We start from the raw sequence: 27,753 nt of genomic DNA, 5'->3' as shown, positions 1-27,753 counted from the left end.
CCTTTACTCCCAGCATTCGGGAGGCAGAGGCAGGCATATCTCTGTGAGTTTGAGGCCAGCCTGAGTCTACAGAGCGAGTTCCAGGACAGCTAGGACTCACGTAGTGAGAATGAGTCTAAAATAAAAATATATCCATCGAAGGGTACTACACCCTTTTCCTCTCTAGTAACACAAACCATGAGGGTTTCTTAGTATTTTAATTTTCTTGAAATTTAAAATCCTGCCTGAGCTCGAGAGATAAGAGCAAGAAGGCGGTAGGGGTTGGCCATTCCAAAAGCAAAGTGATTGCAATTGAGGAACTCATCCCTGAGTGGGGCAGGGTGGGGGTATGGTAGGAGATGGGGGGTAGGGAAGAGGGGTGCGGGGACCTTCGCGGGTGCTCCAAAGGTCTTCCGGTCCAGAGCGGAACCCCGCCCCGCCAGATTTCACGTGACAGGCAGTGCGGCAGGTAAACTACAACTCCCAGAGCGCCACGCGGCCGGCCGGCCGGCGTTGCGCCTTCTCGCTGATTGGCCACTAAGGATATTTGAAAGGAGGAGCTGGCGCGGAAAACGAAGACTACCTTTTGGATATTTGCTGGAGGCTGGAGGCTCCGACTGGAGGTTAGTTTTAGACTGGTAAAGAACGGCGGCTGTGGGTGAAGTAAGGCTCGAAGGGTCTCCGGCGAGGGTGTTCAGGCCGAGGTGAATGACATTCCCATTTCTGACCTCGGAAGGAAACGGGGCGCCTCTGCGGAGGCTCGGGGGCCTTGCGGAGACCTCTGGGGTGGCGTGGTGGGAACAGGAGGACTGGAGGCGGTCTGGGGGAAGAGAGTGGACGCGTTAGTTTATACCTGGAGCCCAACGCCTAGGCATACGATTTGTGGCAGGATTCTTTTCCTGCTTCAGTCCCTTGAATACTGCTACATCCTTCCATCCCATCTTCCCTCCGGTTATTTCCATTACAAATCTTCGCTGCCTTCTACAATCCACTTCCTTCTCTCTAGCCTTTTGCCATGAGGAACTTCAAAGGAGTCAACTTCGCGGCTCTGCTATGCAGCAAGAAGGACGCCCAGGAGCTGCTGTGTGACTTGAAGGTGGGAGACCTAGTTTTCTGAGACCATCTGCCTTCTCCTCTCTCTCTCTCTCTCTCTCTCTCTCTCTCTCTCTCTCTCTCTCTCTCTCTCTCTCTCTCTGTCTCTCTCTCTCTGTCTCTCTCTCTCTGTCTCTCTCTCTCTGTCTCTCTCTCTCTGTCTCTCTCTCTCTGTCTCTCTCTCTCTCTGTCTCTCTCTCTCTGTCTGTCTCTGTCTCTGTCTCTCTGTCTCTCTGTCTGTCTGTCTGTCTGTCTCTCTCTCTCTCTCTCTCTCTCTCTCTCTCTCTCTCTCTCTGTCTCTGTCTCTCTGTCTGTCTGTCTGTCTGTCTCTCTCTCTCTCTCTCTCTCTCTCTCTCTCTCTCTCTCTCTCTCTCTCTCTCTCCGTTTTCCATACTGGGGATTGTACCTAGGAGCCCATGCATGTGCAGGACAGTACTTCACTACTGAGATATATCTGTTTTCAGAGACTGGCTGTCCTGAATTTCAGAGATCCGCCGGCTCTGCCTCCCAAGTGCTGGGATTAAAGGCGTGTGCTGGAATGCCTGGGTTGTTTTCAATTTTTTATTTGAGGTAGTGTCTCACTAAATTGCCCCAGCTGGCCTTGAACACACTCAAGCCCAGGAAGGTCTTGAGCTTTCCACCCCTTTTGCGTTAAACACAGGCCTGTGCCACCAAGTCTGATGTGTTTTGCCTTAATTTGGAGACAGGGAGAGAGAGGAATCCTTGTCTGTGTGACCCTGTTTTTCATTCCTTTCCTTTCTCCACATCCTTTTCTTGTTTTTTTTTTCTTTTCTTTTTTTTTTTTTTGTTTTTGTTTTTACGAGACAGGGTTTCTCTGTATTGTTTTGGAGGCTATCGGTCCAGCCCAGCCTCGAACTCACAGAGATCCGCCTGCCTCTGCCTCCCGAGTGCTGGGATGAAAGGCGTGTGCCACCACCGCCTGGCTTTTCCACGTCCTTTTCTGTTCACCCTGCTTATTATCTCTTTCTCCTCCTAGGAGTTCCTGTCCAGAGCTCAAACTGATTTTCCCAGCAGCCGATCTGATGCTGAAAGAAGACAAACCTGTGACGCTGTCCTGAGGGCTTGCAACCAGCAGTTGACTGCCAAGCTCGATTGCCCTGGGCATCTGAGGAGTCTGCTGGACCTGGCAGAGCTGGCCTGTGATGGCTATTTGTCGTCCACCCCACAGCGCCCTCCTCTCTATCTGGAACGGATTCTTTTCATCTTGCTTCGGAATGGTTTGGCTCAGGGAAGCCCAGAGACTGTGCTGTGCCTTGCCCAGCCTCTCCATGCCTGCTTGGTACAGAGCTCTCGAGAGGCTGCCCCTCAGGACTATGAGGCCGTGGCTCGGGGCAGTTTCTCTCTGCTCTGGAAGGGAGCAGAGGCACTGTCAGAGCGGCGAGCTGCATTGTCAACTCGGCTGAAGGCCTTGAGCTTCTTAGTGCTCTTGGAGGATGGCAGTGTCCCTTGTGAGGTTCCTCACTTTGCTTCTCCGACAGCCTGCCGAGTGGTCGCTGCCTATCAGCTGTTCGATGCTAGTGGACATGGTCTAGACGAAATAGATGCTGACTTCCTATATGACTTGCTTTCTAGGCATGTGATCAGCGTCTTAGTAGGTGAGGGCGGTCGCTCTCCTGGTCCACTTTCTCCCCAGAGGGCCCTCTGCCTCTTGGAACTCACCTTGGAACACTGCCGTCGCCTCTGCTGGAGCCACCACCACCACAAGGCTACCAGCGCAGTAGCAAAGGCTCGTGACCACCTAGAGAACAGCAGTGTAGCTCCCAGCCTCCACTTATGCCAGTTGGGGGTTGAGCTGCTGGAAGCTGCAGAAAAAAAACCAGAGGCAGTGGCCCAGCTTCTGATGAAGGCATCGGCTCTTCTGAGCAGCAGTCTGGAGGCACCATGGCCCCCGCTTCGGGCACTGTATGACAGTTGCCAGTTCTTCCTTTCAGGCCTAGAGAGAGGCATCAAGAGGCACTGTGGACTTGATGCCATATCAGAGCTCTTTGCTTTTGTTGGAGGGTACTGCTCCCTTGTCCGGCAGCTTCGAGACGTGAGTTAAGGACCTAGAGGCCGGGTGGGGATGTGGTTGTGTGAAGAACTGGAACTTCTGGGTCCTTGTACGCTGCCCTTTGGGCTGTGCCTGGCAAGCACTCTGTTGAGCTCACCGTCGCTGAGTTTCAGACCAGCTGCCCTTTCCTTCTTCAGGTCTGTGAGGTTTCCTCCAAGCAGCAGCCTTTGCTTCAGATGCTCTTCCAGGGTCTTCACCTCCTCACTGGGATGGTTTACGACTTTGCCCAAGGCTGTCAGGTACCATCTGGGAATCAAGAAGTAGCTTTGGTCTTTGGGTTTGTGGTTGCTTCTTAGTAGAGCTTTGGGGAACCTGGCGGTGGTGGCGCACAACTTTAATGCTAGCACTGGGGAGGCAGAGAGAGGCAGGCAGATCTCTGTGAGTTCGAGGCCAGCCTGGTCTTCAGAGCGAGTTCCAGGACAGGCTCCAAAGCTACAGAGAAGCCCTGTCTTGAAAAACCGAAAAAATAGAGCTTTGGGGTTGCTTTCGTTTCGGGCATGGGGCAAGGTGGAAGACCCAGTGGGCCTGGCATGACTTCTCACCCTTTAACCTTCTTGTCCCTTTAGGCAGCTGAGCTGGCCCAGCTAGTGGACAGTTGCAGATCTACTGTTGTCTGGATGCTGGAGGCCTTAAAGGGCCTGTCGGGCAGAGAGCTGACTGACTACCTGGGGTTGACTGGTTAGTGCCTTGCTGCTCAGATACAGTTGTGGGGGGAGAACTGTTACATGGTAGGCTGCCAAGTAGTACTTGCTGTTTATTTCTGACCAGTGAATCCCTTAGGTTTGAGAACTGTGTATAAGGATCAGTCACTCTGGTATTTATGCCAGGAGAGACATGTTGGGGCTTATGACAGTGGGTTCTAATTTTTGCCTTATATTTTGTAGTTTGATTTGGTGTTTGTTTTATAAAAAACATTTGTGCCTAATATGCAACATTATAGCCTTTATATTTGTTAGTTTTTTTTTTTTTCAAACTGGAGTCGCTCTATGTAGTCCAAATTGGGCTCAAACTCATAGCAGTACTCCTGCCTCAGCCTCCTAAAGTGCTGGGATCACAAGTTATATTTTAATTTTTTGCTTTTTGTTTTTTAGATGGGGTCTCTACCTAGCTCTGGGTGTCCTGAAACTCACTATGTAGATCAGGCTGGTCTTGAACTCATAGAGATATGCCTGCCTCTGCCTCCTGAGTTCTGGGATTAAAGGTGTGGACCACTGGGTAACTCCCCCCTTCCCTCCCCAGGCAAGGTTTCTGTATTACTTTGGATCCTGTCCTGGAACTTGATCTGTAGACCAGGCTGGCCTCTAACTCACAGATCCACCTGCCTCTGCCTCTGAGTTCGAGGCCAGCCTGGTTTACAGAGTTAGCTCCAAGACAGCTAGGGCCTTTTTCACAGAGAAACCCTGTCTCAAAAAAATTTTTTTTTGGTTTCTCTGTATTGTTTTGGAGGCTGTCCTGGAACTCACTCTGTAGACCAGGCTGGCCTCGAACTCACAGAGATCTGCCTGCCTCTACCTCCTGAGTGCTGGGATTAAAGGCATGTGCCACCAACACCTGGCTCAAAAAAATTTTTTTTAAGTCATATGGTATAAGAGTCCCTATTCCATTCTCCGCTCAGTTTCCCTTTGCAGAGGCAATCACTATTATTATTATTTTTTTGCAATTAATTTATTTGTTTGTTTGATATTGGGTTTTACTATGTTAACCAGGTTGGCCTCAAATTTACAGAAATCCTGCCTCTGCTTCCTGAATGCTGGGATTAAGGACATGTACTACCACACCTGACTACAATGTATATTTTGAGAAACTGCATTAGGTTGAGAATGTGGACCAGTGGTAGAGCATTTGCCTAGCATATGCAATGCCCTGAGTTTAGCCTTAGAACTGCCCCCTCCCCTTCAACTCCATAAATAATTTACTGACATTTATTCATTCAGCAAAACTGCCAAGCTGGGTGTTGGTAGCGCACACCTTTACTCCCAGCACTTGGGGAGGCAGAGGCAGGAGGATCTCTTTGAATTTGAGGTCAGCCTCGTCTACAGAGGGAGTTCCAGGACAGCCTCCACAAAAATACAGAGACACCCTGTCTCGAAAAACCAAAACAAACAAACAAAACTGCCAAGCAGCTGGTGCCAGTGGTGCACGCCTTTAATCCCATCACTCAGGAGGGAGAGGCAGGTGAATCTCTTGCATTTGAGACCAGTCTGGTCTACAGAGTGTCTTATATAGACTGTTTCACAGAAAAACTCTTAGGGAAAAAAAATCAAGCAAAAAACTGCCAAGTAATTAGATATATCCCTGTCACTGGAACCATGCTTTTGTTTGGAGGAAAAGGTAACTGAATATGAATTATTAACATGTTAAAAAGTGAGAAGAGGTGGGTTGGAGAGATGGTTCAGCAGTTAAGGACACTGACTGCTTTTCCAAGGGACCTGGGTTCAAATCCCGGCACCCATATGACAGCTGAAAGCTAATAACCGTCTGTACTCCGTGGGTACCTGGCATATATGTACAGATGCAAGCAGGCAAAACATTTATACACATAATGTAACAAAGTCTTTTTTTGTTTTTCCAGACAGGGTTTCTCTGTGTAGTTTGGAGTCTGTCCTGGAACTTGCTCAAACTCAGAGATCTGATTGTCTCTGCCAGCTTCAAATCAAAATCTTAAAAGATAATTTTTGAAGCAGTCAGAGTTGGGCATGGTGACTCACTCCTGTGATCCTAGCTCTAGGGAGGCTGAGAGAGTATTCCCATGAATGCAGGTCAGCCTGTGCTACAAAGTGAGATCCTGTCTCAGAAGCCCCGGTGGGAACCGGGGAGATACCTCATCCAGTAAAGGCTGATGACCTGAGTTTGATCCCTGGAATCCACATGATAGAAAGTGAACCAATTCCTTCAGGTTGTCCTGTGGCCTTCACACATGCACTTTGGGATATGAGCACATACATAAAAAATAACAGGTTTAAAAGAAGTGGTGAAAAATGGGATACATGTAGAATAGTATTAGAAAGGGAAGCTCATGGGGCTGGAGAGATAACTCAGTGGTTAAGAACATTGACTGGAAAGCCGGGCATTGGTGGCACACGCCTTTAATCCCAGCACTCGGGAGGCAGAGGCAGGCAGATCTCTGTGAGTTCGAGACCAGCCTGGACTACCAAGGGAGTTCCAGGACAGCCTCCAAAGCCACAGAGAAACCCTGTCTTGAAAAACCAAAAAAAAAAAAAAAAAAAAAAAAAAAGAACATTGACTGGAGCCAGGCAGTAGTGGTCTCTGAGTTTGAGGCCAGCCTGGTCAGCAGTATGAATTCCAGGACAGTCAGAGTTACTTGAGTATTTACTGTCTTAAAAAACAAACAGCTGGGGCTGGAGAGATGGCTCAGATGTTAAAAGCACTGACTGCTCTTCCAGAGGTTCTGAGTTCAATTCCCAGCAACCACATGGTGGCTCACAACCATCTGTTATGAGATCCTGGTGCCCTCTTCTGATGTGCAGACATAAATGGGAGGCAGAATGTTCACAATAAATAAATATTATTCACAATAAATAAATATTTAAAAAAAAAAAACAAACAGCTGGGGCTGGAGAGATGGCTCAGAGGTTAAGAGTACTGACTGCTCTTCCAGAGGTCCTGAGTTCAATTCCCAGCAACCACATGGTGGCCCACAACCATCTGTCATGAGATCTGGTGCCCTCTTCTGGTATGTGCAGACATACATGGAGGAAGGATGTTGTATTCATAATAAATAAATAAATCTTTAAAAAACAAAACAAGCCGGGCGGTGGTGGCGCACGCCTTTAATCTCAGCACTCGGGAGGCAGAGGCAGGCGGATCTCTGTGAGTTCGAGGCCGGGCTGGACCGATAGCCTCCAAAACAATACAGAGAAACCCTGTCTCGTAAAAACCAAAAAAGAAAAAAAAAAAAAAACAGCCGGACTGTAGTGGCCCATGCCTTTAATCCCAGCATTCACGTGGCAGATGTCTGTGAGGTCTAGGCCAGCCTGGTCTACAAAGCTACACAGAGAAACCCTGTCTCGAAAAACCAAAAACAGTTTTTTTTAAAGATTATTTTATGTTTGAGTGGTCTATCTTTATGTATGCCTTTATGCAGAAGAGGGCTTCAGATCCATGTGGTTGCTGGGAATTGAACTCAGGACCTCTGGAAGAGCAGCCAGTGCTCTTAACCTCTGAGTCATCTGTAGTCTAAGTCTTTTTTAAAAAAATGAAAGAAAAATCCAGGAAGGGGACAGAGTACAAGTACCATTTTGAATTAGGTGTTTAGGGTCTACCTGGTGGGTGTGTGGCTTGAACAAAGACTTGGAAGGTGTTAGCTATGATGCTGCCTAGGAAATAACATCCCTGGCACAGCAAACAGCCAGTGCCAAAATGCTGAAGACTGGAGAGGGTCTGATAAGGAATACAAAGGAAAGTAGTGTGGCCTTAGTGGCATGAGGGAAGGAGAAGGAGGCAAGATAGGTCAAGATTCAGCCCTCCACAGGAAGTGATGAGGGGCTACTGGTATAAATCTTCTCAGGGATGGTGGGCAGTGGCTGAAGTGGAACCTGAGGAGAAACTTGTCCTCCCTTGTGTTCCCTGACGAGCTCTCAACCAGAAGCTGATGAGCTGACTCCAGGCTGAGCCTCTCAGCCAGACGGACTTGGAGCCGCTGTGACGGTCAGTTGTCTCTTCTCTCCCTGCAGCCTCTTACAGCAGCAACTTGGCCTACAGCTTCTTCAGTCACAGGCTCTATGAGGAGGCCTGTGCTATCTTGGAGCCAGTCTGTCAGCACTTGGGCTTGGCAAAGTCAGGTGTCTGTCCCGAGGTGCCTCCTGAGAAGGTAGGCAGAGGGAGTCATGCTGGGGTGGGGGGCAGACTGCGGCTCTGCAGTACAGAGGGTGGACACCAGAACCCAGGGAGCGTTCCCCTAACTCCTTGATGTGCTGCTACTTTTTTCTTGCTCCCGCCTTCCTGTCCTCTTTTTTTTTTTTTTTTTTTTTTTTTTGATACGGGGTCTCATTGTGTAGCTTCAGCTGACCTGGAATTTGCTATGTAGGCCAAGTGGGTCTCAACTCAGAGGAGCCCCACACCTGCCTCCACCTCACATCTGGCAGTCTTTATCTTGGAAATGGCTGGTTTTCACTTTGGACTTCTTCCTAAGCCAGTTCCAATCCTAGCTTCCCATGAGAATCACCCGAGAACTTCAGGGACTTTCTCTTCTAAGGCTTGCCTCAAGTTAATTACATCCGACTTTTGCCCTAGAGCACAGACATCTACATATTTTATTTTAAAAGTGTGGTGTCTGTGTCCGTGCCTCCCTCCCCCCAGCCTTAAGCAAGAACGAGCTGAAAGGATGGGTTGGCTGGATTGGCAAGTGACATGGGTTGTTCAGGGCCTCAAGTGAGGGATGATATATAAGTGGAGCCATGACATCAGGTTGGCATTTGAATTGCTTTGCTGCCACTGTGGCAAACAATGCAGGATGTGAGCCTTGGGAGTGGGGCTCCTATGGTAGCCTGGGCAGGAAAGGAGTGGATGGTGCAAGAAACCAAGGGTTGGTCTGATTTTAGCCAGCTAGGAAGGAGAGGGGAGCTCTAAGAATAAGAGTGGCCCTGAATTTCTGTCAGGACCAGACAGTGCCCTGTGCTGAGGAAAGGCCACAGGAGGTGCGCCCGGTCCTTAGCTCTGTGGATATCGATCACGAGGGGCCCCTGAAGTGGAGGTGACCTGGGTGCTTAGTTTTCTGGTGTGTAGAGAAACCGGAGGACCACCTGCTGTCCTCCTCCTGAGTGGTGAATGTGTGCTCTGCTGTGCGTACACTCATCGGCTCCATGCTCCAACTCTAACCTGTCTCTGCTCAGCTGCATAGGTGCTTCCGACTGCATGTGGAGAGTTTGAAGAAGCTGGGTAAACAGGCCCAGGGCTGCGAGATGGTGACCTTATGGCTGGCAGCTCTGCAACCTTACAGCTTTGAGCACATGGCCGAGCCAGTCACTTTCTGGGTTCGGGTCAAAATGGATGCAGCCAAGGCAGGAGACAAGGAGCTACAGCTGAAGTGAGTTGAAGAGGAGGATAGTTATATCTGCCCGTGGACTGGACATCTCTCTATATATAGTACTGGAACTTGCTATGTAGGCCAGGCTGGCCTTGAACTCAAAAAGATCCTCAGCCTCTGCCTTCCTACTGCTGGGATTCAAGGGGTGCACCACCATGCCCAGCCTCCGCGAACCTTTTGAGAAAGGCAATGATTCACTCATCCATCAGTTACACATTGAGTGTTTACTGCATATTAGCCACTAGGTATAGGGGTTATAGGGGTAAGAAGAAGCAATGTTCTTGTTTGGTTTGGTTTAATGCTCTACTCGGAGAAATACAACAGTGTACATTGTATATTTCATGAAGACAAACCATGACCTGTTTAAAGAGGGATGGACTTTAGGTGGGTTACTTAGGCAAGTCTGTTTTGGAGAAGTGATGTATGAAAGTCCTGAAGATGTAGACTCCATCGTAAATGCCTTGGGATAGAGAACTCAGAGCAGGAGAACACTGGGATAGAAACAAGCTTGGGGATGGGAGGTGGCTTGAGAAAGTCAGCATGGAGGATGGAGGTAGGATGGGCTTGGCATGCCCAATGAGGTAGTCTAGGTGGGCAGAAGTCAGGCCACAGGGTTTTACAAATCCGGGATGCAGGTTTGGATGTGATCCCTCAGGCAGCCCCCTGCATTAGAGAAGCCATGTAACCCGATTAAGAGTTTTAAAGGCACAGTTGAAAGTACAGGGAGTGCCAACCTAAGGCTGAGGCTCTGTAGCAAGGATGCAAAGACTCCTCAAGGTGTTGACTGAGGTGCTGATCTGCCCTTCAGGACTTTGCGAGACAGCTTAAGCTGCTGGGACCCAGAGACCCAGGTCCTGCTCCTGAGGGAGGAGCTGCGGGCCTACAAGGCGGTGCGGGCTGACACTGGTCAGGAGCGCTTCAATGTCATCTGTGATCTGCTGGAGCTTAGCCCTGAAGAGACAGCGGCTGGGGCCTGGGCACGAGCCACCCACCTGGTAGAACTGGCTCAGGTGCTATGCTACCACAGCTTTTCCCAGCAGACCGACTGGTGAGGAGGGATGACTAGAGAGGCCTCTTTTGCTCCTTGTCCTAATATTACGTTCTGGGAGTTGGTTTCCTGCTCTGTTCCTGAATACTCCCTTCATTTTATGGTCATTGGAACTGAAATGTGTCCAGTTGTCTGTAGTGGGCCCCACTTAAGTGCATCTGCCTCTACAGCTCTGCCTTGGATGCTATCCAGGAAGCCCTGCAGCTTCTGGAGTCTGTGAGGCCTGAGGCACAGGAGCAGGATTGCCTTCTGGACGATAAAGCACAGGCCTTGTTATGGCTCTACATCTGTACCTTGGAGGCCAAAATGCAGGAAGTAAGTGGAACTGAGCCTGTGCTACTGGGCCTGGGTCGATTGTCCTGGGCTTCTCCCACTGAGCTGGTACCAGTACTGGTTTATGTATCAGTCTCTCTTCTCTCCCAACCAGGGTATTGAGCGGGATCGGAGAGCCCAGGCCCCTGCTAACATGGAGGAATTTGAAGTCAATGATCTAAACTATGAAGATAAAATCCAAGAAGATCGTTTTCTGTACAGTAACATTGCCTTCAACCTGGCTGCGGATGCGGGTGAGGACAGTAAATGTAGTGTGGCTAGCAGATACCACTAGTGGGAAAGAGGCTGGGTTTGTGCTGAGGATGTGCCTGGTACAAAGGCCAGGGAAAGCCAAGTTATTTCCATTGGCCAAGTAGAAAAAGAGGTCACCTTCTGATTTACAGCTCAGTCCAAGTGCCTGGACCAAGCCCTGAGCCTGTGGAAGGAAGTGCTTACCAAGGAGCCTGCTCCAGCCGTGCGGTGTCTCCAGCAGACTGCAGCGTCCCTGCAAATCCTCGCGGCCCTCTATCAATTGGTGGCAAAGGTAATGGAAGAAGTGATGGATGGAGTCTATGTCACGGGGTTAAACCAGAAACTGAGCTCCCTCACTTTTGACCTGTGCACCTGCTGAGAGGACACGCAACCTAAATGTTAATAGGCTCTGCTAGGTGTGGTGCCACACACTTCCTATGCTAGCACTTGGGAGGATGAGGCAGGAGGATTGAGTTACAGACCAGCTTGCATTACATGGTAATATTCTCCTTTAAAAAAAAAAAAAACGCCAGCCTGGTCTACAGAGCGAGTTCCAAAACAATACAGAGAAACCCTGTCTCATATAAACCAAAAGAAGGGCAAGCTGGGCAGTGGTGGCTCACGCCTTTAATCCCAGCACTCAGGAGGCAGAGACAGGTGGATCTGTGAGTTTGAGGCCAGTCTGGTCTACAAGAGCTAGTTCCAGGACTGGCTCCAAAGATACACAGAGAAACCCTGTCTCAAAAAAACTAACAAATAAAAAAAAGGGCAAAGTCTATAACTCAGTGGGTGAGTATTTGTCCAGCAATGCAAAGTCCTGGATGTGATCCACAGTGCCACAAAAAGGTTTGGAAACAATAATTTCACCTTAGGGTAATCACATTTAGCATATGATGCATGGAAAATGTTTTGTGTAAATGGAAAACCCAAACATTAGCTTTAAGAATTTCTACATGTGGAGCTGGAGAGATGGCTCAGCGGCTAATGGCTGCTCTTCCAGAGGATCTGGGTTCAATTCTCAACACCCACATAACAGGTCACAACCGTCTGTAGCTCCAGATCCAGATGATCTGATGCCCTCTTATGGCCTCTGTGGGCACTGTAGGCACATGGTGCACATTAATGCAAACAGAAACTCATATAATAGTTTTTTTAATCTTAGAGAGAGGGGGGATGTCTTCAAGTTGTCTGTACTGTGTAGGTAGGTTTTGAACTTCCTGTCCCCTTTCTGCCTCAGCTTCCCAAGTAGCTGGACCATTAGGTCCTGCTTCCTCTCACTTAAGAAAAAATTATGTGCATGAATGTTTTTCCTGTGTGTGTGTACATGCACCACATGCATGCCCAGTGCCTGCAGAGGTCAGAAGAGGGGTCAGATCCCCTAGAACTGAATTACAGACCACTGTGAGCAGCCATGTAGGTGCTGCCCCTCAAATCCCAGGCCTCTGCAAGAGCAACCAGTGCTCTTAACCACTGAACCATCTCTCCAGCCCCATTTTCCTTATGCTTGAAACTAGATCTCATCTCACTGTGGAGGCTGGAGAGATGGCTCAGAGGTTAAGAGCACTGGCTGTTCATTCAGAGGACCCAGGTTCAGTTCCCAGCACCCACATGGCAGCTCACAGCTGTCTATAACTCCAGTTCCAGGAGATCAGGCACCTTCACACAGGCGTGCATGTAAGCAAAACACCGATGCACATAAAAAGTTATTTTAAAAAGAAGAGATCTCATTGTGGAACCTAGGCAAGGGTTAAACTTGCAATCCCCCTGCTTCTACCTCTGGGTTATAGGCCTATGTGACTATATGAAGCCCAATTTTGCACATTTTGAAAAACTGTTTATTCAAAGTGTGTGGATGTGAGTATGGCAGTCAGAGGACAACTTGTGGGAGTCAGTTCTCTCCTTCCATGTGGGTCCTGCTGTCTAACTTAGGTTATGAAGCTTGGTGACAGGAGCCTTTATCTGCTGAGCTCTCTCACCAGCCCGCCAACTTTGTTTTTAGTATAACTTTAAGGGGCTTCACAGATTGGTGCTATTCCTTGGACTCACCCCATATTCACAACCATAAAAGAAAAGCCAAAGTGGGTGTGGCAGCACACACTTACAACCCCAGCTACTTGGGAAGCTCAGGCAGGAACAGGGAAGAATCCCAAGCTTTACTCCAGCCTTAAGATTATCATGAAGCTCTGTTTCCAAAATTAAGAAAAAGCTGAGGAAGTAGCTCGGTAGCTCCTGAGTATGTTTAGGAGTTAAACCCCAGTTACCACCAGAAAAATAAAATATGGTTTTAAAAGTCACACACTATTAGTGTGCACTTTTAGGACGTATTTCCAACACAAGGAGGTTGAACGTTAGCTCAGACCTAGGTTTAAGTCGTGTCTCTACCACATGAAAACTTACAGGAACCTGATCTTTCTGAATCTTAGTTTCCTGCTCTGTACAATTGAGATTAGAATTACTATGCAAATTAAATGAGCATGGAAACCTGGCACAGTGCCTGGTATACAGTAAGCACCCATTTACCAGTGATGATTGGCATCTAGGCTTTTTAATTTAATTTTTGTGGTGCTGGGGATCACATCCAGAAACTTTGCATTCTAGGCAGACAGTTTAGTAATCGAACTACATTTCCTATTTATTTAGTTTTTATTTTTCTATTTATTTACTTATTTTGGAGGCGGGGTCTCACTGTGAGGGTCTTGCTTGCCTAGAGCTCCCAGTCTAGATCAAGCTGAGATTAAGAGTGTCACTACCATTATTATTATTTTGTTTGTTTTGTTTTGTTTAAATAGAGTCTATGTAGTCCAGACTGGCCTGTAACTCACAACTATGGTACTATCTTAGCTTCTTCAGTGCTGGGATTGTAAGTACAGCCACGATGCCCTGTCACTGTGGCTGTGTTTTGGAACAACAGGGGCTGTGGTCTTAGCATAGGAGAGGTAGAGGCTGGATAGGAATTCAAGGCCAGTTTTTCTTTTTTTTTTTTTTTTCTAGAGACAGCGTTTCTCTTTGTGTAGCCCTGACTATCCTAGAACTCACTCTGTAGACCAGGCTGGCCTCATCAGAAATATGCCTCAGCCTCCTGAGTCCTGAGATTAACGATGTGCCCCCCTCCCAGGCCAGTTTGGATAACATAGTCAAGTTTGAGGCCAGTCTGGGTCACATGAGACTCAGTCCCAAAATAGAGAAAGAGAGGGGTGGAGGGGCAGGGTGGTTTATAGATGTGAGCATGGTTGATAGATTTTGAGAGTGTATGAACACCCTGACGTCTAACATTTCAGAGGCCTGGGGGTGGTGTTTGGTGGCAGGGGATACAGGCTCTCACGGGAGCAGGGTCAACATTCTGCTCTGGGATAAACAGCCCCTGCAGGCTCTGGAGACTCTCCTGCTCCTTCAGACCGTATCTAAGAGACTACAGGACCATGCAAAGGCAGTCAGCGCCTCCTGCCAGCTTACCCAGCAACTCTTGAGCCTCAGCTGTCCCAGCTATGCCCAGGTAAGTGCTGGCTTGTTGAGTCTGGGGCTCAAGGGCAAGTGTGGCTTTGAAGGTTCATCTCTCCTTGAGAAGATGGGGTGGTAAAGAGACAACTCTCTACCCAACATTTGACTGTAGCACGTTAGAACGTGGGAACTAGAGGCTTCTTTCCTGCCTATTACAAGAATTGTCACTCATAGGTCTGTAGATCTGCCCTGTTTCCCACCCATCTCTCTTGACTTAGTTGACGAAACTGTCATACTTCTAATTGGCTTTCAGTTTCTCCACCCACCCTGTCTACCCTTTTTTTTTCTCTCTCTCTTTTTTTTTTTTTTTTTTTTTTTTTGAGACAAGGTTTCCCTGTGTAGCTTTGGCTGTCTTGAAATTCTGTAGACCACACCTGCCTCTGCTGGGGTCAAAGGCATGTTACCCCCCCAACGTCCAACCCCCCTTTTTTTTCTTGGCAGTGCTCATGGTTGAACCCAGGGCCTGAGGCACACTAGATAAGTGCTGTGTCACTATGCTAAAACCCAGTTTTTCCCTTTTTGATTTCATCTTCTGCTTTCTGCCAGTTGGCACAGATCTGATTATCTCTTTCCCATAATTCAAATGATACTACCCTGACTTTATAACACAACTTTTTTCAAAAAATTGCTGTTTTCATTTTCTTTATATTTTATGTATGAGTGCTCTGCATGTATACCTGCATCCCTGAAGAGGGCATCAGATAGTATTACAGATGGTTGTGAGCCACTGTTTGGGTCTGGGAATTGAACTCAGGACCTCTGGAAGAGCAGCCAGTACTCTTATCTGATGACCCTCTCTTCAGCCCCCTTTCTTTTTCATTTTTTTTCCCCCAGACAGGGTTTCCCTGTATAGCTTTGGAGCCTGTCCTGGATCTCGCTCTTGTAGATCTGGCTAGTCTCCAACTCACAGAGATCTGTCTGCTTCTGCCTCCCAAAAGCTGGTATTAAAACATGCGTCACCACTGCCCAGCTTCTTTTTTCATTCTTAAAGGCAGAGATTTGAACTGCAGACCCTCAGGGATATCTTAAGCTTATGTGACTTCTCTGACTTTTTGTTTTTCCCAGGTGACTGAGGGTGTTTCTTTATTGCTCTTTAGGCAGCTGTGTGTGTGTGTGTGTGTGTGTGTGTGTGTGTGTGTGTGTGTGTGTATGAGAGAGAGAGAGAGCTAACTGAAAGTGTTGTAAGGATCAAATGTATAGCTTTATGTAGATTGTAATATTTGAGATAATTATTCAATGCCTTGCTTGAAAATGCTTTACTCCATTTTAATCTGAAAAGCCTATAACTAGCAGTCCTCTGGCATCATCTGTCTGATTGTTTAGTTATACCTGGAAGAGGCAGAATCAAGCCTGAAGAGTCTGGATCAGACTACTGACACATACCAGCTCCTTTCCCTGACCTGTGCTCTGTTTCGAAGTCAACTCTGCTGGTCTTACCAGAAGGTAATTTCCACTTGCCCATGTTATTTGCAGACAGGAACTCAGTCGAACCCAGAGCTTGCCTGTATAACTAGTGTGTGGTAAACTGGCTTGCTCTAGGGACCCACTGCCTTTCCTTTCTAGTGCTAGAATTATGAATGTTGCTATGACCGTCTAGTATTTGCATGGGTTCTGGTGCTCTGAATGTTGGTCTTCAAGTTTGATGTTTGCATGGCAGAGTCTTTGTCTATGAGCCATCTCCCCAGCCCCCCTATTTTCCTTTTGTTTTGTGGTGCTTGACAGGAACTTCTGCATGCTATACCAATGCTGTCACTGAGCTACACCCTAGTTCTCTTCTTACTTTCCTAATTCCCAAAGGCTCTGAACCTTGGGAAATTTTTGGGATTTTCATGTTATTTGTCTGGCCTCTGAGATTTCCCTGCAGCTAGGCAGAATGTTCAGGACCCTGAAAAGCAGTTGAGATTTCCTCACTGGTAGTAGACATTAATTTCTTTCTTTGCCTGTTTCTGCAGTGGAAAGATACATAAAGAGTTTTAGGAACTGGTATGGTAATCATCCCTGCAGTCCCAACACTCAAAAGGCTGAGGCTGGGGAGCTAGAATTTGAAGTCAGCCTGGCCTGCCTAGCAAGACTTTCTCAAAAAGAAAGAGGAAACAGTGGTTTGGGAGTGAGGAAGCACTGGATCTCTGATCTAGAAAATCTAATAAGTGCCAAACAGGTTTTCACCAAATTAGCTGTGTCTTGATCATCTCTTGTTCTGATCAAGCTCTAGTTTTCTATTTTTCTTCCTTTTTTTGGGGGGGGGGAGGGTTGTTGTTTTGTTGTTTTTGAAGACAGGGTTTTTCTGTGTTGCCCTGGCTTTATAGACCAGGCTGGTCTTGAACTCAGAAATTTGTCTGCCCCTGCCTCCCCAAGTGCTGAGATTAAAGGTGTGTGCCACCACCCGGCCATCTGTGACTCTTCTCTGGCTTTTCTCTCTCCCAGGTGACGGAGGGTGTTTCTCTATTGCTTTCTGTCCTTCGGGATCCTGCCCTCCAGAAGACATCCAAGGCTTGGTACTTGCTACGTGTCCAGGCCCTGCAAATCCTGGCTTTCTACCTTAGCCTCTCATCAAACATTCTCTCAAGTGCCCTGCGTGAGCAGCTCTGGGATCAAGGTGAAAGAGGGAGCTCTTAGCCTTCTTAGACAATGGTCATGATTAGTCTGTTGTCTGCTCTTTGCATGTGAAACAGCCTATCTAAAACCTACCTGTGCCTGTGGTAGCAGATGGGTTTCACTTCACCTGCTGCATCTAATCACTTAGCCAGTAGCTGCTTGGAATATTAAACTAAAAGGAATTCTAAGACACCCTTCTCGACTCCTCAGGGGACCTCAGCGAAGGAGTTCTGTGTTTGACTAGTTCTGTCTGTCTAAGATGCAGAAGGAAAAGAGTGTCTTGTGCTTGGAGTTTTTTTCCTTAGTTAATCAATCAATCAATCTATCAACTAATTTTTTGGTTTGTTGCACAGACAGGGCTTCTCTGTGTAATAGTTCTGGCTGTCCTGAAACTCTATTTGTAGACCAGGCTAGCCTCAGACTCACAGAGGTTCTCCGGCCTGTGCCTCCCAAGTGCTGGAATTAAGGGCATGTGCCGCCACCGCCCAGCTTGTGTTTGCTGTCTTAGTTGAAGGTGTTACGCATACTGCAGTCATCTTTCTCCACCTCACTCACTACAGGCTGGCAGACCCCTGAGACAGCGCTCATAGATGCCCACAAGCTCCTCCGAAGCATCGTCATCTTGCTCATGGGTGGTGATGTGCTCTCAGTTCAGAAGGCAGCATCAGAGTCACCCTTCCTAGACTACGGTAAGTGAAGGAAGAGGAGAGAAGGACCCTGGCAATTGGACACACTGGATAGGATGGATGGCTGCTTTGTCTCCAGAGTAGCTGGCTGTGGCCTGTACTAACGTCTTGTCTCTTTCATTCATTACAGGTGAGAATCTAGTGCAAAAGTGGCAGGTTCTCACAGAGGTGCTGAGCTGCTCTGAGAAGCTGGTTGGCCGTCTGGGCCGTCTGGGGAATGTGAGTGAAGCCAAGGCCTTTTGCTTGGAGGCACTGAAACTTACAACCAAGCTGCAGATACCTCAGCAGTAAGTGAGAGGACTCTAGCTCCTGCTGTGTGCTTTTGTGTGTGTGTATTCCCCAATGATAGCAGAAGTTCATGGTATATCTAGAGAGATTGGTAGACGGCATCCTGCGGCTAAGTAGGAAATGCCTAGTCATTCCAGGTTAGAAGCTAACAGGCCTGATGAGTCTGTACAGAACACCTCATATACTGCCTTTCCCTAAGCTCCTATGCCCATGGGAGCTTGGTGAGGAATGCAGTTGGGAAATGTACTGGGAGTGCGATTTGGAGTAAGACTGTACAGAGGGTTCCCTCAGAGAGGCCATAGTCAGCTTGAGGACTAGGCTTGGGAAAGAACGAGGAGAGTCGCCAGGCAAGCAGCCTTCTTTCTGTTAACTGGTTCTCTTCTCACAAGGTGTGCCCTGTTCCTTGTGCTGAAGGGTGAGCTGGAGCTGGCCCGAGGTGACATTGACCTCTGTCAGTCAGACTTGCAGCAGGTTCTGTTCCTGCTTGAGTCTTCCACAGGTGAGCTGCCAGGCCCCTCCCAAGCTTGGTGGGAGGATCTGTATTGCAACATGTCCTTATATATAAAGGTTTGGCTACATGCTGAATCAGACAGGTGTCTGGTACCAAGTGACATTGACTTCAGGCAGAACATTAGTGTCCCTCTTGCAGAGAGGATCTGCACAAGCCCAACTCTTCTTGGCTTCAGTACTGCTGAATGCCTTTGGCTTATTTTATTTGTTTTGCTGTTTGTTTATTTGAACAACTTACTGTGTAGTTCTGGCTGTCCCTGAACTCACTATGTAAGCCAAGCAAATCAGACTGGCTTTAACTCAAGGAGGTATAGGAGGTGTGTTTGTTTCCTCAGTATTAAGACTAAAGCCAGCACACCCTGCGGCATTTTCGCTGAGGTTTTTTTTTTTTTTAATTTTGTTTTTTGTTTTTTTGAGACAGGGTTTCTCTGTATTGCTTTGGAGGTTGTCCTGACACTTGCTCTGTAGACCAGGCTGGCCTCAACTCACAGAGATCCACCTACCTCTGCCTCCTGAGTGCTGGGATTAGCGGATTTTTTTTGTTTTTGTTTTTTTTGGTTTTTCGAGACAGGGTTTCTCTGTGGCTTTGGAGGCTGTCCTGGAACTCGATTGGTAGTCCAGGCTGTTCTCCAACTCACAGAGATCCGCCTGCCTCTGCCTCCCGAGTGCTGGGATTAAAGGCGTGCGCCACCAACACCCGGCTCTTTCCTCAGATTTTGACATGTATGTGTTCCATGCTCATGTCCACACACATTAACTTAAAAAAAGAAATGACTATTTGGGGTCTGGAGATGAAAGGTGCGTGCCAGCATGCCCAGCTCATCTAATATTTTTACCTCTGTTATCTCCTGTGCACTTCTCCTATCAGGTGAGAACACAGAGCTTTGAGTTACAGGAGTGAGGTGTAAAGTGACTACTGAGTCCTTGTTGAGAGAAAAGAAAATACTAGGATTTTTTTGTAAAAGAATTTCCCGAGTTTTTTTTTGTGTTATATAAATGTTCTGAGTAATTTGTAAGTGAATGGCACGTACAGTAGGTTGAACCCTTATGGTAGACTTCTTGAGACCATTTCTCAGTTTTGTAATTTTTGATCTTCTCTCTTCCTAGAGTTTGGTGGGGTGACCCAGCACCCAGACTCCGTGAAGAAGGTCCATATGCAGAAAGGGAAGCAGCAGGCTCCAGTCCCCTGTTCTCCACAGCTACCGGAGGAAGAGCCCTTCCTAAAAGGCCCTGCCTTGGAGCTGGTGGCCACTGTGCTCAGGGAACCTGGTCCTGTCCAACCCTCTGCAAACTCCTCCCCAGTCCTGAAAAGCAAGCCCCCGCCCAATCCTGGCTTCCTGTCCCACTCGCCCACCTGCGGCTGCTTGCTGTGTGCCAGCCCTGTCCTCTCGGCAGTCTGTCTACGCTGGGTGTTGGTCACTGCAGGTTCGAAGCTGGCCATGGGACATAAAGGCCAGGGTCTGGATCTACTGCAAACCGTGCTGAAGGGTTGCCCTGCCACCACCAAGCGCTTCACTCAAAATCTTCAAGCTTCATTGAAACACAGAGCACCCCCCCTCTTCTGTCCCAAGCCTCTTTGACGAGCTCATGGCTCAAGTGTATACACACTTGGCCATAGAATGCCTGAACCAGACATCTGAAAAGAACTTGGGAAAGGTCCTGGCAGCAGGACTGAAGTTTGTGGCAACACGGATACAGTACTTAGAGTTCTGGCGAGCCAACCTGCTCTTGGTTCAGGCTCTTGCAAAGCTGGTCAATTTCAGCTGCTGTACTTCTCAACTTTTTGCAAGCACCTGGGGCTGGCAGCCACCATTGGTAAAAAGTCCCACAGTTATAGAGCCCACTAAGATTCGGAGACAAAAATGCTCTGGACAAGGGCGCCGGCAGATAGCCTCTGCTCCCCCACCCCTCCATAGTATCTCTCAGAAAGGTCTGGAAGAGGATAGAACACCCTGTACCCCTAAGCCCTCAGGCCGGTCTAGGCAGGCTGGCCCTCGTATCCCTTTTACCATATTTGAAGAAGTCCACTCTACAAAGAGCAAGCCTGAGGTTCCCTTGGCCCCCAGAGTACACAAGAGGGTCCAGACTCGCCTCAAGGTAAGTTGGAATTGTGGTTAAGTGACAGTGGCATGAATATGGGTGTCCACAGAGCAGGGTCCTTGTAGAGTAGCTCCCCATAGCCAAATGGAGTGTTGATCTGCCTGCCCTGCCCATGCATCTTCATTAACTCTGTTCCCTACTTTGTCATCCTCGCTATCTTCCTCCTTCCAAACTCAGTTACCGTGGGGTTTGAGAGTGGCAAGGGCAGTGAGGGAGGTCAGTTCTGAAGCATCAGAAAGACCTGTTGATGCCTCCACAGTGCCACCTGCTGTTGGAAGGCATTGTTGAGTCTCTTGGCCCTTACCTCCCCCTTTCCCTCCGTGGAAGGTGAACTTCAGTGATGACAGTGACCTGGAAGACCTGGTCTCAGCTGAAGCACAACTTGAGGAGGAACCTAAGAGAAGAGGGACTGCTTCCCGGGGCCGTGGTCGGGGCCGAGGCCAGGGCCGGAGCCAAACTAGGAAGGGCCCAAGCTTGAGGACAGATGCAGTAGCTGCTGTGAGTAGTGACTCTGGACACACCAGTCTCAGTGGTAGAGGTCGTCGGGCCAAGAAGGTGGCATCAAGTCATTGTGAAGAGAGTTCTAAGACAGCCCTCTGTGTCCGGGCTAGCCTGGGACCTGAGATCATGAGAACGATTCCTGAAGAGGAGCTAATGGACAGCCAGCTGGAAATGAGCTTTGAAATTCTCAGGGGTTCCGATGGGGAAGACTCAGCCTCAGGTAGGACTGCAAGGATAAGGAGCAGAGGCATGTGTTGTATAGTATGTGTTGGGTGTCCCTGGCACCCCAGGAAGGAAAGCCCTTTGCTAGCTTTGGGGATGTATGATAGAAGCGGGAGGAGGGAGCATCATGCAAAGTCATGTTCTCTCCCTAGCTGAGAAGGCGTCAGCTGCAGGTCCTCATCTGCCCATGGGAGAATGTGAGGTGTTGAGACGGGACTCCTGCAAGGCAGAACTGCCTGTCGTGTACCCTGACAAGGAGGCCAATAGTGACCCTAGTTCTTGGCTCCCGCCTCTCTCAGTTCCTGTACCCATTGGTGAGTATACAGACCACTGAGTTGGGTTACCTGGGAAGGGTTGAACCCATAGGTCTCTTGGTATCTGTCCTTTTTAGGAGACAAACTTTGAAAAAATTTTTGAGACACTGTCTATATAGCCCAGGCTGGCTTTCAGGATTACAGATAAGAACCATCATATTCAGTTTTATGTGAATGAGAGTGTGTGGCCGGGCGTTGGTGGCGCACGCCTTTAATCCCAGCACTCGGGAGGCAGAGGCAGGCGGATCTCTGTGAGTTCGAGGCCGGGCTGGACCGATAGCCTCCGAAACAATACAGAGAAACCCTGTCTCGAAAAAACCAAAAAAAAAAAAAGAGTGTGTGTGTGTTCACACGTGTGTATTTGTATGTGGAGGACAAAGGCTGACATCTGACGTCTTCCTCAGTTGCTTTCTCCATCTTAGTTTTTGAACCTGCAGGTCACTGAATAGTTCAGCTGGCTCCCCAAGTCCCAGGAGTCCACTTGTCTCTGCCTCCTCAGCACTGAGATTGCAGGTGCATGCCACTGTGTCTGGCTGGATCTTTAAATGGTTACTGAGTAGCCAAACAGATTCCTTCATGATTGCACAAGAGACACTTTTAACAACTGAACCATCTCCCAAGCCTGCGGTGTTTCCCCCCAGTTTTTCCCCAGACAGGGTCTCACTGTGTACACCTGGAATGCACTCTGTGGACCAGGTTGTCTTCAGATATCTGCTTGCCTTTGCTAGCCAAGTACTGGGATTTAAAGGCTCAGCTTTTTTTTTTTTTTTTTTACGACTTTTATGTTTTGAGACAAAGTTTCATGTAGTCTATGCTGGCCTGCATTTTTCTTTTCCTTTTTTTTTTTTTCCTGTTTATTTTATTTTTTATTTTTGAGACAGGGTTCTCTGTGGCTTTGGAGGCTGTCTTGGAACTAGCTCTTGTAGACCAACCAGGCTGGTCTTGAACTCACAGAGATCCACCTGCCTCTGCCTTCTGAGTGCTGGGAGTAAAGGCGTGCGCCGCCACCACCTTGTAGGCCTACATTTTTCAATGTAGTCAAGGATGACTGCTGCCTGATGGATGCTCTTGTCTCTACCTACCAAATGCTAAGAGTACAATCATACACCAACATACCACCATGCCAGACTCTCTCTCTCTCTCTCTCTCTCTCTCTCTCTCTCTCTCTCTCTCTCTCTCTCTCTCTCTCTCTCTCTCTCTCCCCCCCCTCCTCTCTCTTTGTGGTCTCACCTCGTCTAGAACTTGGGAATACTGAACCTCAGTTTCTAAAGTTCTGGAATTACAGGCTAAGCAGCTCCACATCTTCCCAGTCTATGGCTCTGGCTTCCTGGGTCTACAAGTCTCTGAGCCTGGTTGAATACTGCATTTTTGTGCAAGAGACTTAATCTCTGTGAGCTTTTGTTTCCTTCATTGTAAAATGGGGCTTTAAGGAGGATAGGGTAGAGTGATGCCTGTTAGGAGTATCTCAGCCCTCTTGGCACATTCCCTTGCTCTTTCTATGGGAGGTGAGAAGGTCCCATTAAGAAATAAAGGTTCCGCCGGGCGGTGGTGGCGCACGCCTTTAATCCCAGTACTCGGGAGGCGGAGACAGGCGGATCTCTGTGAGTTTGAGGCCAGCCTGGTCTACAAAGTGAGTTCCAGGACAGCCTCCAAAACAATACAGAGAAACCCTGTCTCGAAAAACCAAGAAAAAAGAAATAAAGGTTCATGTTCAGCAACAATGTTGACTTGTTTCTAGATCTTTCTACCCTGGATTCCATCTCAGACTCTCTGAGCATTGCTTTCCGTGGTGTCAGCCACTGCCCTCCAAATGGACTCTACGCCCACCTCTGCCGCTTCTTGGCTTTGTGTCTGGGCCACCGGGACCCCTATGCCACTGCCTTCCTTGTCTCTGAGTCTGTCTCCATCACTTGTCGTCACCAGCTGCTCACCCATCTGCACCGACAGCTCAGGTGAGTGCTATTGAGGATATGCTGGGCAAACTGCTGGGTAAGTGTCCTGACTTACGTGGAGATGGACTCATTCCTGTTTGTGTTGCCTACAGCAAGGTCCAGAAGCACCAAGGGTCACCTGAACTAGCAGAGCATCTCCAAGGGCTGAACCTGAAGGAGAGACCTGGAGATGTCCCCCTGGCCCGCATCCAGCGCCTCTTCTCCTTCAGGGCTTTGGGATCTGGCTACTTCCCCCAGGCAGAGAAGAGCAGTTTCCAGGAGCACCTGGCTCTGATCCCCAGTGGTATGGTGTCTGCTCCTGGCCGGGTCTCCTGTCCTCTTACACAGCTAGTTGAACTCAGTAGATGAGCTTAAGTGATTGTTTTAGTCTACCTAGATCTTGCTCCTTATATTTTATCTTTTTATTCCTTCCCTCTGAGACAGGGCCTTAACTGTGTAACCCAGCCCTCAAGCTCAAACTCCTCCTTCCTCAGCCTCTGGGTGCCTCTCTCTCTCTCTCTCTCTCTCTCTCTCTCTCTCTCTCTCTCTCTCTCTCTCTCTCTCTCTCTCTCTCTCTCTCTCTCTCTCTCTCCCTCCCTCCCTCCCTCCCTCCCTCCCTCCCTCCCTCTCCCTCTCCCTCCCTTTCCCTTTCCCTCTCTTCTCTCTCTTTGTGGTCTCACCTGGTCTAGAACTTGGGAATACCGAACCTCAGTTTCTAAAGTTCTGTCTGAGGGGCTCAGAGATGAGCTCATGCGCACTCCCCGCTGGACACTGCTCAGTGCCCCATCTCTTTACCTTGTCTAGATTCTTAGGCATGTACCACCATACCCTGTTTGTCATGCCCTATTTATTAATTTTTGTTTTCCTCACACCAGACATACTCTGAAATTCACAATTTTTCTTCAGGTGTGTGTTGAGGTGTCTGGATTCTTCTGACATTAAAATGAAACATGCTAAGCCATGCAGTGGTGGTACACGCCTTTAATCCCATCACTCCCAGGAGGCAGAGGCAGAGGCAGGTGGATCTCTTGAGGTCCAGGATAGCCAGGACACAGAGAAACCCTGTCTTTAAAAAAATGCTAACATGATATGAGCAGTTACTCTGAATTCAGCCTTTGTTAATTGCTGTGAGGGGTACAAAGAAGTAGCAGCTGCCTGTTGGCAGGAGCTGTAGGGGCAAAAGAGCTCACCTTGAACTCCATTGACCAGGGAAGACTTCTGGGAGTCTGTAGAAAGCAGGTCTGCAAGTGCCTCTTGAGTTTGCTGATTCTGGGTGTGTCTTCTGTGTCTGTCAGGGGTGATTGTCTGTGTGTTGGCCCTGGCCACCCTCCAGCCTGGAACCTTGAGCAACACTCTCCTACTGACCCGACTGGAAAAGGACAACCCTCCAGTTACTGTGAAGATACCCACTGCCCAAAACAAGGTAGGGTTCCTAGTACCAAGGACTAGATTTTGCCCTTCATGGACTTGGATGCCTGAACTCTGCCCCTAAGGGATGGGAAGGTGACAGTCACTAGGTAAGCAAATCTCATAACTCTTCATCTCCCATAGTTCCCACTAAGCTCCATTCTAAAAGAGTTTGATGCCATCCAGAAGGACCAGAAAGAAAACAGCAGCTGTACTGAGAAACGAGCATGGTGGACAGGGAGACTGGCACTAGATCAAAGGATGGAGGTGTGTGCTCCCAGGGCAGGGGAAAAAGGCACAGAGGGCACAGGGTTGCTCTGTTAGCCTTGGCTTCCTGAATTCACTGTGGACCAGGCTGGCCTCGAACTCACAGACATCCCCCTGCCTTATGAGTACTGGGATTAAAGGTGTATACCACCACCACCACCCACCTATGTCTTTAATTTTTGAGTGTCTCAGAAAATGAAAAGATATGGACTTTCTAAGACTGATAGAAATTCCTCATTTCTAAATATGTTTCCTATCTAACTGAAAGCTCGGCCCCTGCTCTAGGAACTCATCACCTCCTTAGAGGAGCATGTGCTGGGCTGCTGGCGGGGGCTGCTGCTGCCATCTAGTGCGGACCCTGGCCCTGCCCAGGAGGCCTCCCGCTTACAAGAGCTGCTGCAGGAATGTGGCTGGGAATATCCAGATTCCACTCTCCTAAAAGTGAGTTCAAGAAATGGAAGGGGAAGCTGTGGTGATGGTTTTCTACCAGCCAGGGGCACCCACACCCACTAACCGTTATTCTCCTGCAGGTCATTCTTAGTGGTGCTAGAACCCTCACCAGCCAGGATGTTCAGACCTTGGCATATGGGCTGTGCCCAGACCAGCCAGAGCGTGCCCGAGTGCTCCTGAGTGAGGCTGTAGGACGGGTACAGAGCCAGGTGGCTCCTCGAAGTCAGCATCTTATATTGGTCCTAGACAAGGTAAAGAGACGGGGCACTGAGCAGTGTCCAGCGGGGAGTGCGCATGAGCTCATCTCTGGACCCTTCAGACATTTGTATTTATGTGGCTGGGGAGAGTAACCTTGGAATGCTTTTTCCCTAGGACCTGCAGAAGCTGCCATGGGAAAGCATGTCCAGCCTCCGAGCACTGCCTGTAACCCGGCTTCCCTCCTTCCACTTCCTCCTCAGCTACTATATCACTAAAGAGGTGGGAAAAACAGGACATAGGACCTGGGGATGCTGGAGCCCAGGGAAGATAGCAGTGGCTGAACAATGAGTCAGTTTTGGAATGGAGCTTTTAGTATGCTGGGGGCTGGTCCTCCTGGACAGACCAAGACCCTAATTGACAGTGCTTGCCCCTCAGGCTGGGGCCTCATCAGTGCTGAACCAAGGTGTGGATCCACGGAATACCTTCTACGTCCTAAACCCTCACAGTAACCTGTCAAGCACAGAGGAGAGATTTCGAGCCAGTTTCAGCAGGTCTGGAAATGAGGGCATGAAGTAGGGTGGGAAGGGTAGAGACACCATGCAGGGGTGATGTATGTGCTCTTGCTCCAGAGTCAGCTGCTGCATCTTATTTCTGTCTCCTGTTCCCCTTTTTCCTCTTTGCTACATGATGTCTGCTGTATGCTGACTTCTGTCTTTTCCTTGCAGTGAAGCTGGCTGGAAAGGAGTGATTGGGGAAGTGCCAAGCCTTGAGCAGGTGCAGGCTGCCTTGACAGAGCATGACTTATATATGTGAGTGTTTGGGTCAGGGAAGTAGGGTGAGGGGCATTCTGGAGGAGAGTATTTGACATTGTAGGGCCTCTGGAAACAGGTGGGGGCATCTAGGAATGATAACTCAGTAATTATTTATGTCACTCCCTCTGCCTTAGCTATGCAGGGCATGGAGCTGGTGCCCGATTCCTTGATGGGCAGGCTGTCATGCGGCTGAGCTGCAGGGCAGTGGCCCTGCTGTTTGGCTGCAGCAGTGCAGCCCTCGCTGTGCATGGAAACCTGGAGGGAGCTGGTATCGTGCTCAAGTACATCATGGCTGGCTGGTAAGGCCAAGGAATGAGACCTACTCTAGGGCATTAAAACGCTTGCCCCTATCCCCAGGTTCCTCCTGTCTTGGTCCCTCATTGCTTCAAGCCTCTTTACATACCATCACCAATAATATTTTCTAATATTTATGTTATAGAGCCCTTACTTTGTATTTCTTCATTCTTTCTTCACAGCCCCTTGTTTCTAGGTAATCTCTGGGATGTGACTGACCGTGACATTGACCGTTACACAGAGGCTTTGCTACAGGGCTGGCTAGGAGCAGGCGCAGGGGCCCCCCTTCTCCACTATGTCAGCCAGGCTCGACAGGCTCCTCGACTCAAGTATCTTATTGGTGCTGCACCTGTAGCCTATGGCCTTCCTGTCTCTCTACAAACACCCTGAAGCTGTCTTATTTATGGTAGAAGCTATGTGTCTACCTACCAACTTAGTTTTAACTATTTAGAATTTTTAAAGCAATTTTCCCTGGTGTTTTGTATGAAATGTTTCCTTTTAATGTGACCTTAATAAAAGATATGCAAGCCTCATTTCAAGAGTGTCTACAGCAGTCTCCAAAGCAGCAGAGAAACCTTGTCTCGAAAAGCCAAAAAAAAAAAAAAGTGTCTACAGGCCTGATAGCTCCTCCCCTCACTCCTGCTGTGCAGACATAAACAGGTGGGAGAAGCTTTGGGAAGAAAGGCAAAACCAAAAGACAAAGTTGGGTGATAAAATTTCTTTTTGGTTTATTAAAATGCAAAATCCAGCCGGGCGTTGGCGGCGCACGCCTTTAATCCCAGCACTCGGGAGGCAGAGGCAGGCGGATCTCTGTGAGTTCGAGACCAGCCTGGACTACTGAGCGAGTTCCAGGACAGCCTCCAAAGCCACAGAGAAACCC

At 48.6% G+C, this 27,753-nt stretch overlaps 1 protein-coding gene across 1 annotated transcript; it reads left to right on the top strand.

Moving 5' to 3' along the window:
* The first annotated feature begins 494 nt into the window (after nucleotides 1-494).
* Nucleotides 495-27,406, top strand: Espl1 (extra spindle pole bodies like 1, separase). Its single transcript, XM_005067303.4, is given in 32 exon segments — nucleotides 495-602; nucleotides 986-1,075; nucleotides 2,069-3,124; nucleotides 3,280-3,381; nucleotides 3,709-3,820; nucleotides 7,837-7,973; nucleotides 8,995-9,188; nucleotides 9,997-10,236; nucleotides 10,407-10,551; nucleotides 10,664-10,802; nucleotides 10,953-11,092; nucleotides 14,159-14,293; nucleotides 15,622-15,741; nucleotides 16,723-16,894; nucleotides 17,454-17,582; nucleotides 17,710-17,866; nucleotides 18,257-18,366; nucleotides 19,485-19,927; nucleotides 19,929-20,474; nucleotides 20,805-21,198; nucleotides 21,353-21,514; nucleotides 23,253-23,466; nucleotides 23,559-23,749; nucleotides 24,741-24,868; nucleotides 24,997-25,119; nucleotides 25,405-25,560; nucleotides 25,650-25,820; nucleotides 25,942-26,046; nucleotides 26,203-26,318; nucleotides 26,493-26,576; nucleotides 26,714-26,878; nucleotides 27,056-27,406. Coding segments are annotated over 31 exon segments (6,375 nt in total). The 5' UTR covers nucleotides 495-602; nucleotides 986-994; the 3' UTR covers nucleotides 27,264-27,406.
* Nucleotides 27,407-27,753: the final 347 nt, after the last annotated feature.

Source organism: Mesocricetus auratus, unplaced genomic scaffold (assembly GCF_017639785.1).
Source record: "Mesocricetus auratus isolate SY011 unplaced genomic scaffold, BCM_Maur_2.0 Super-Scaffold_100010, whole genome shotgun sequence".
NCBI classification, from domain to species: Eukaryota; Metazoa; Chordata; class Mammalia; order Rodentia; family Cricetidae; genus Mesocricetus; species Mesocricetus auratus.
Note: the sequence above shows the minus strand (reverse complement) of the source record. Positions and strands in the feature narration are given on the sequence as shown.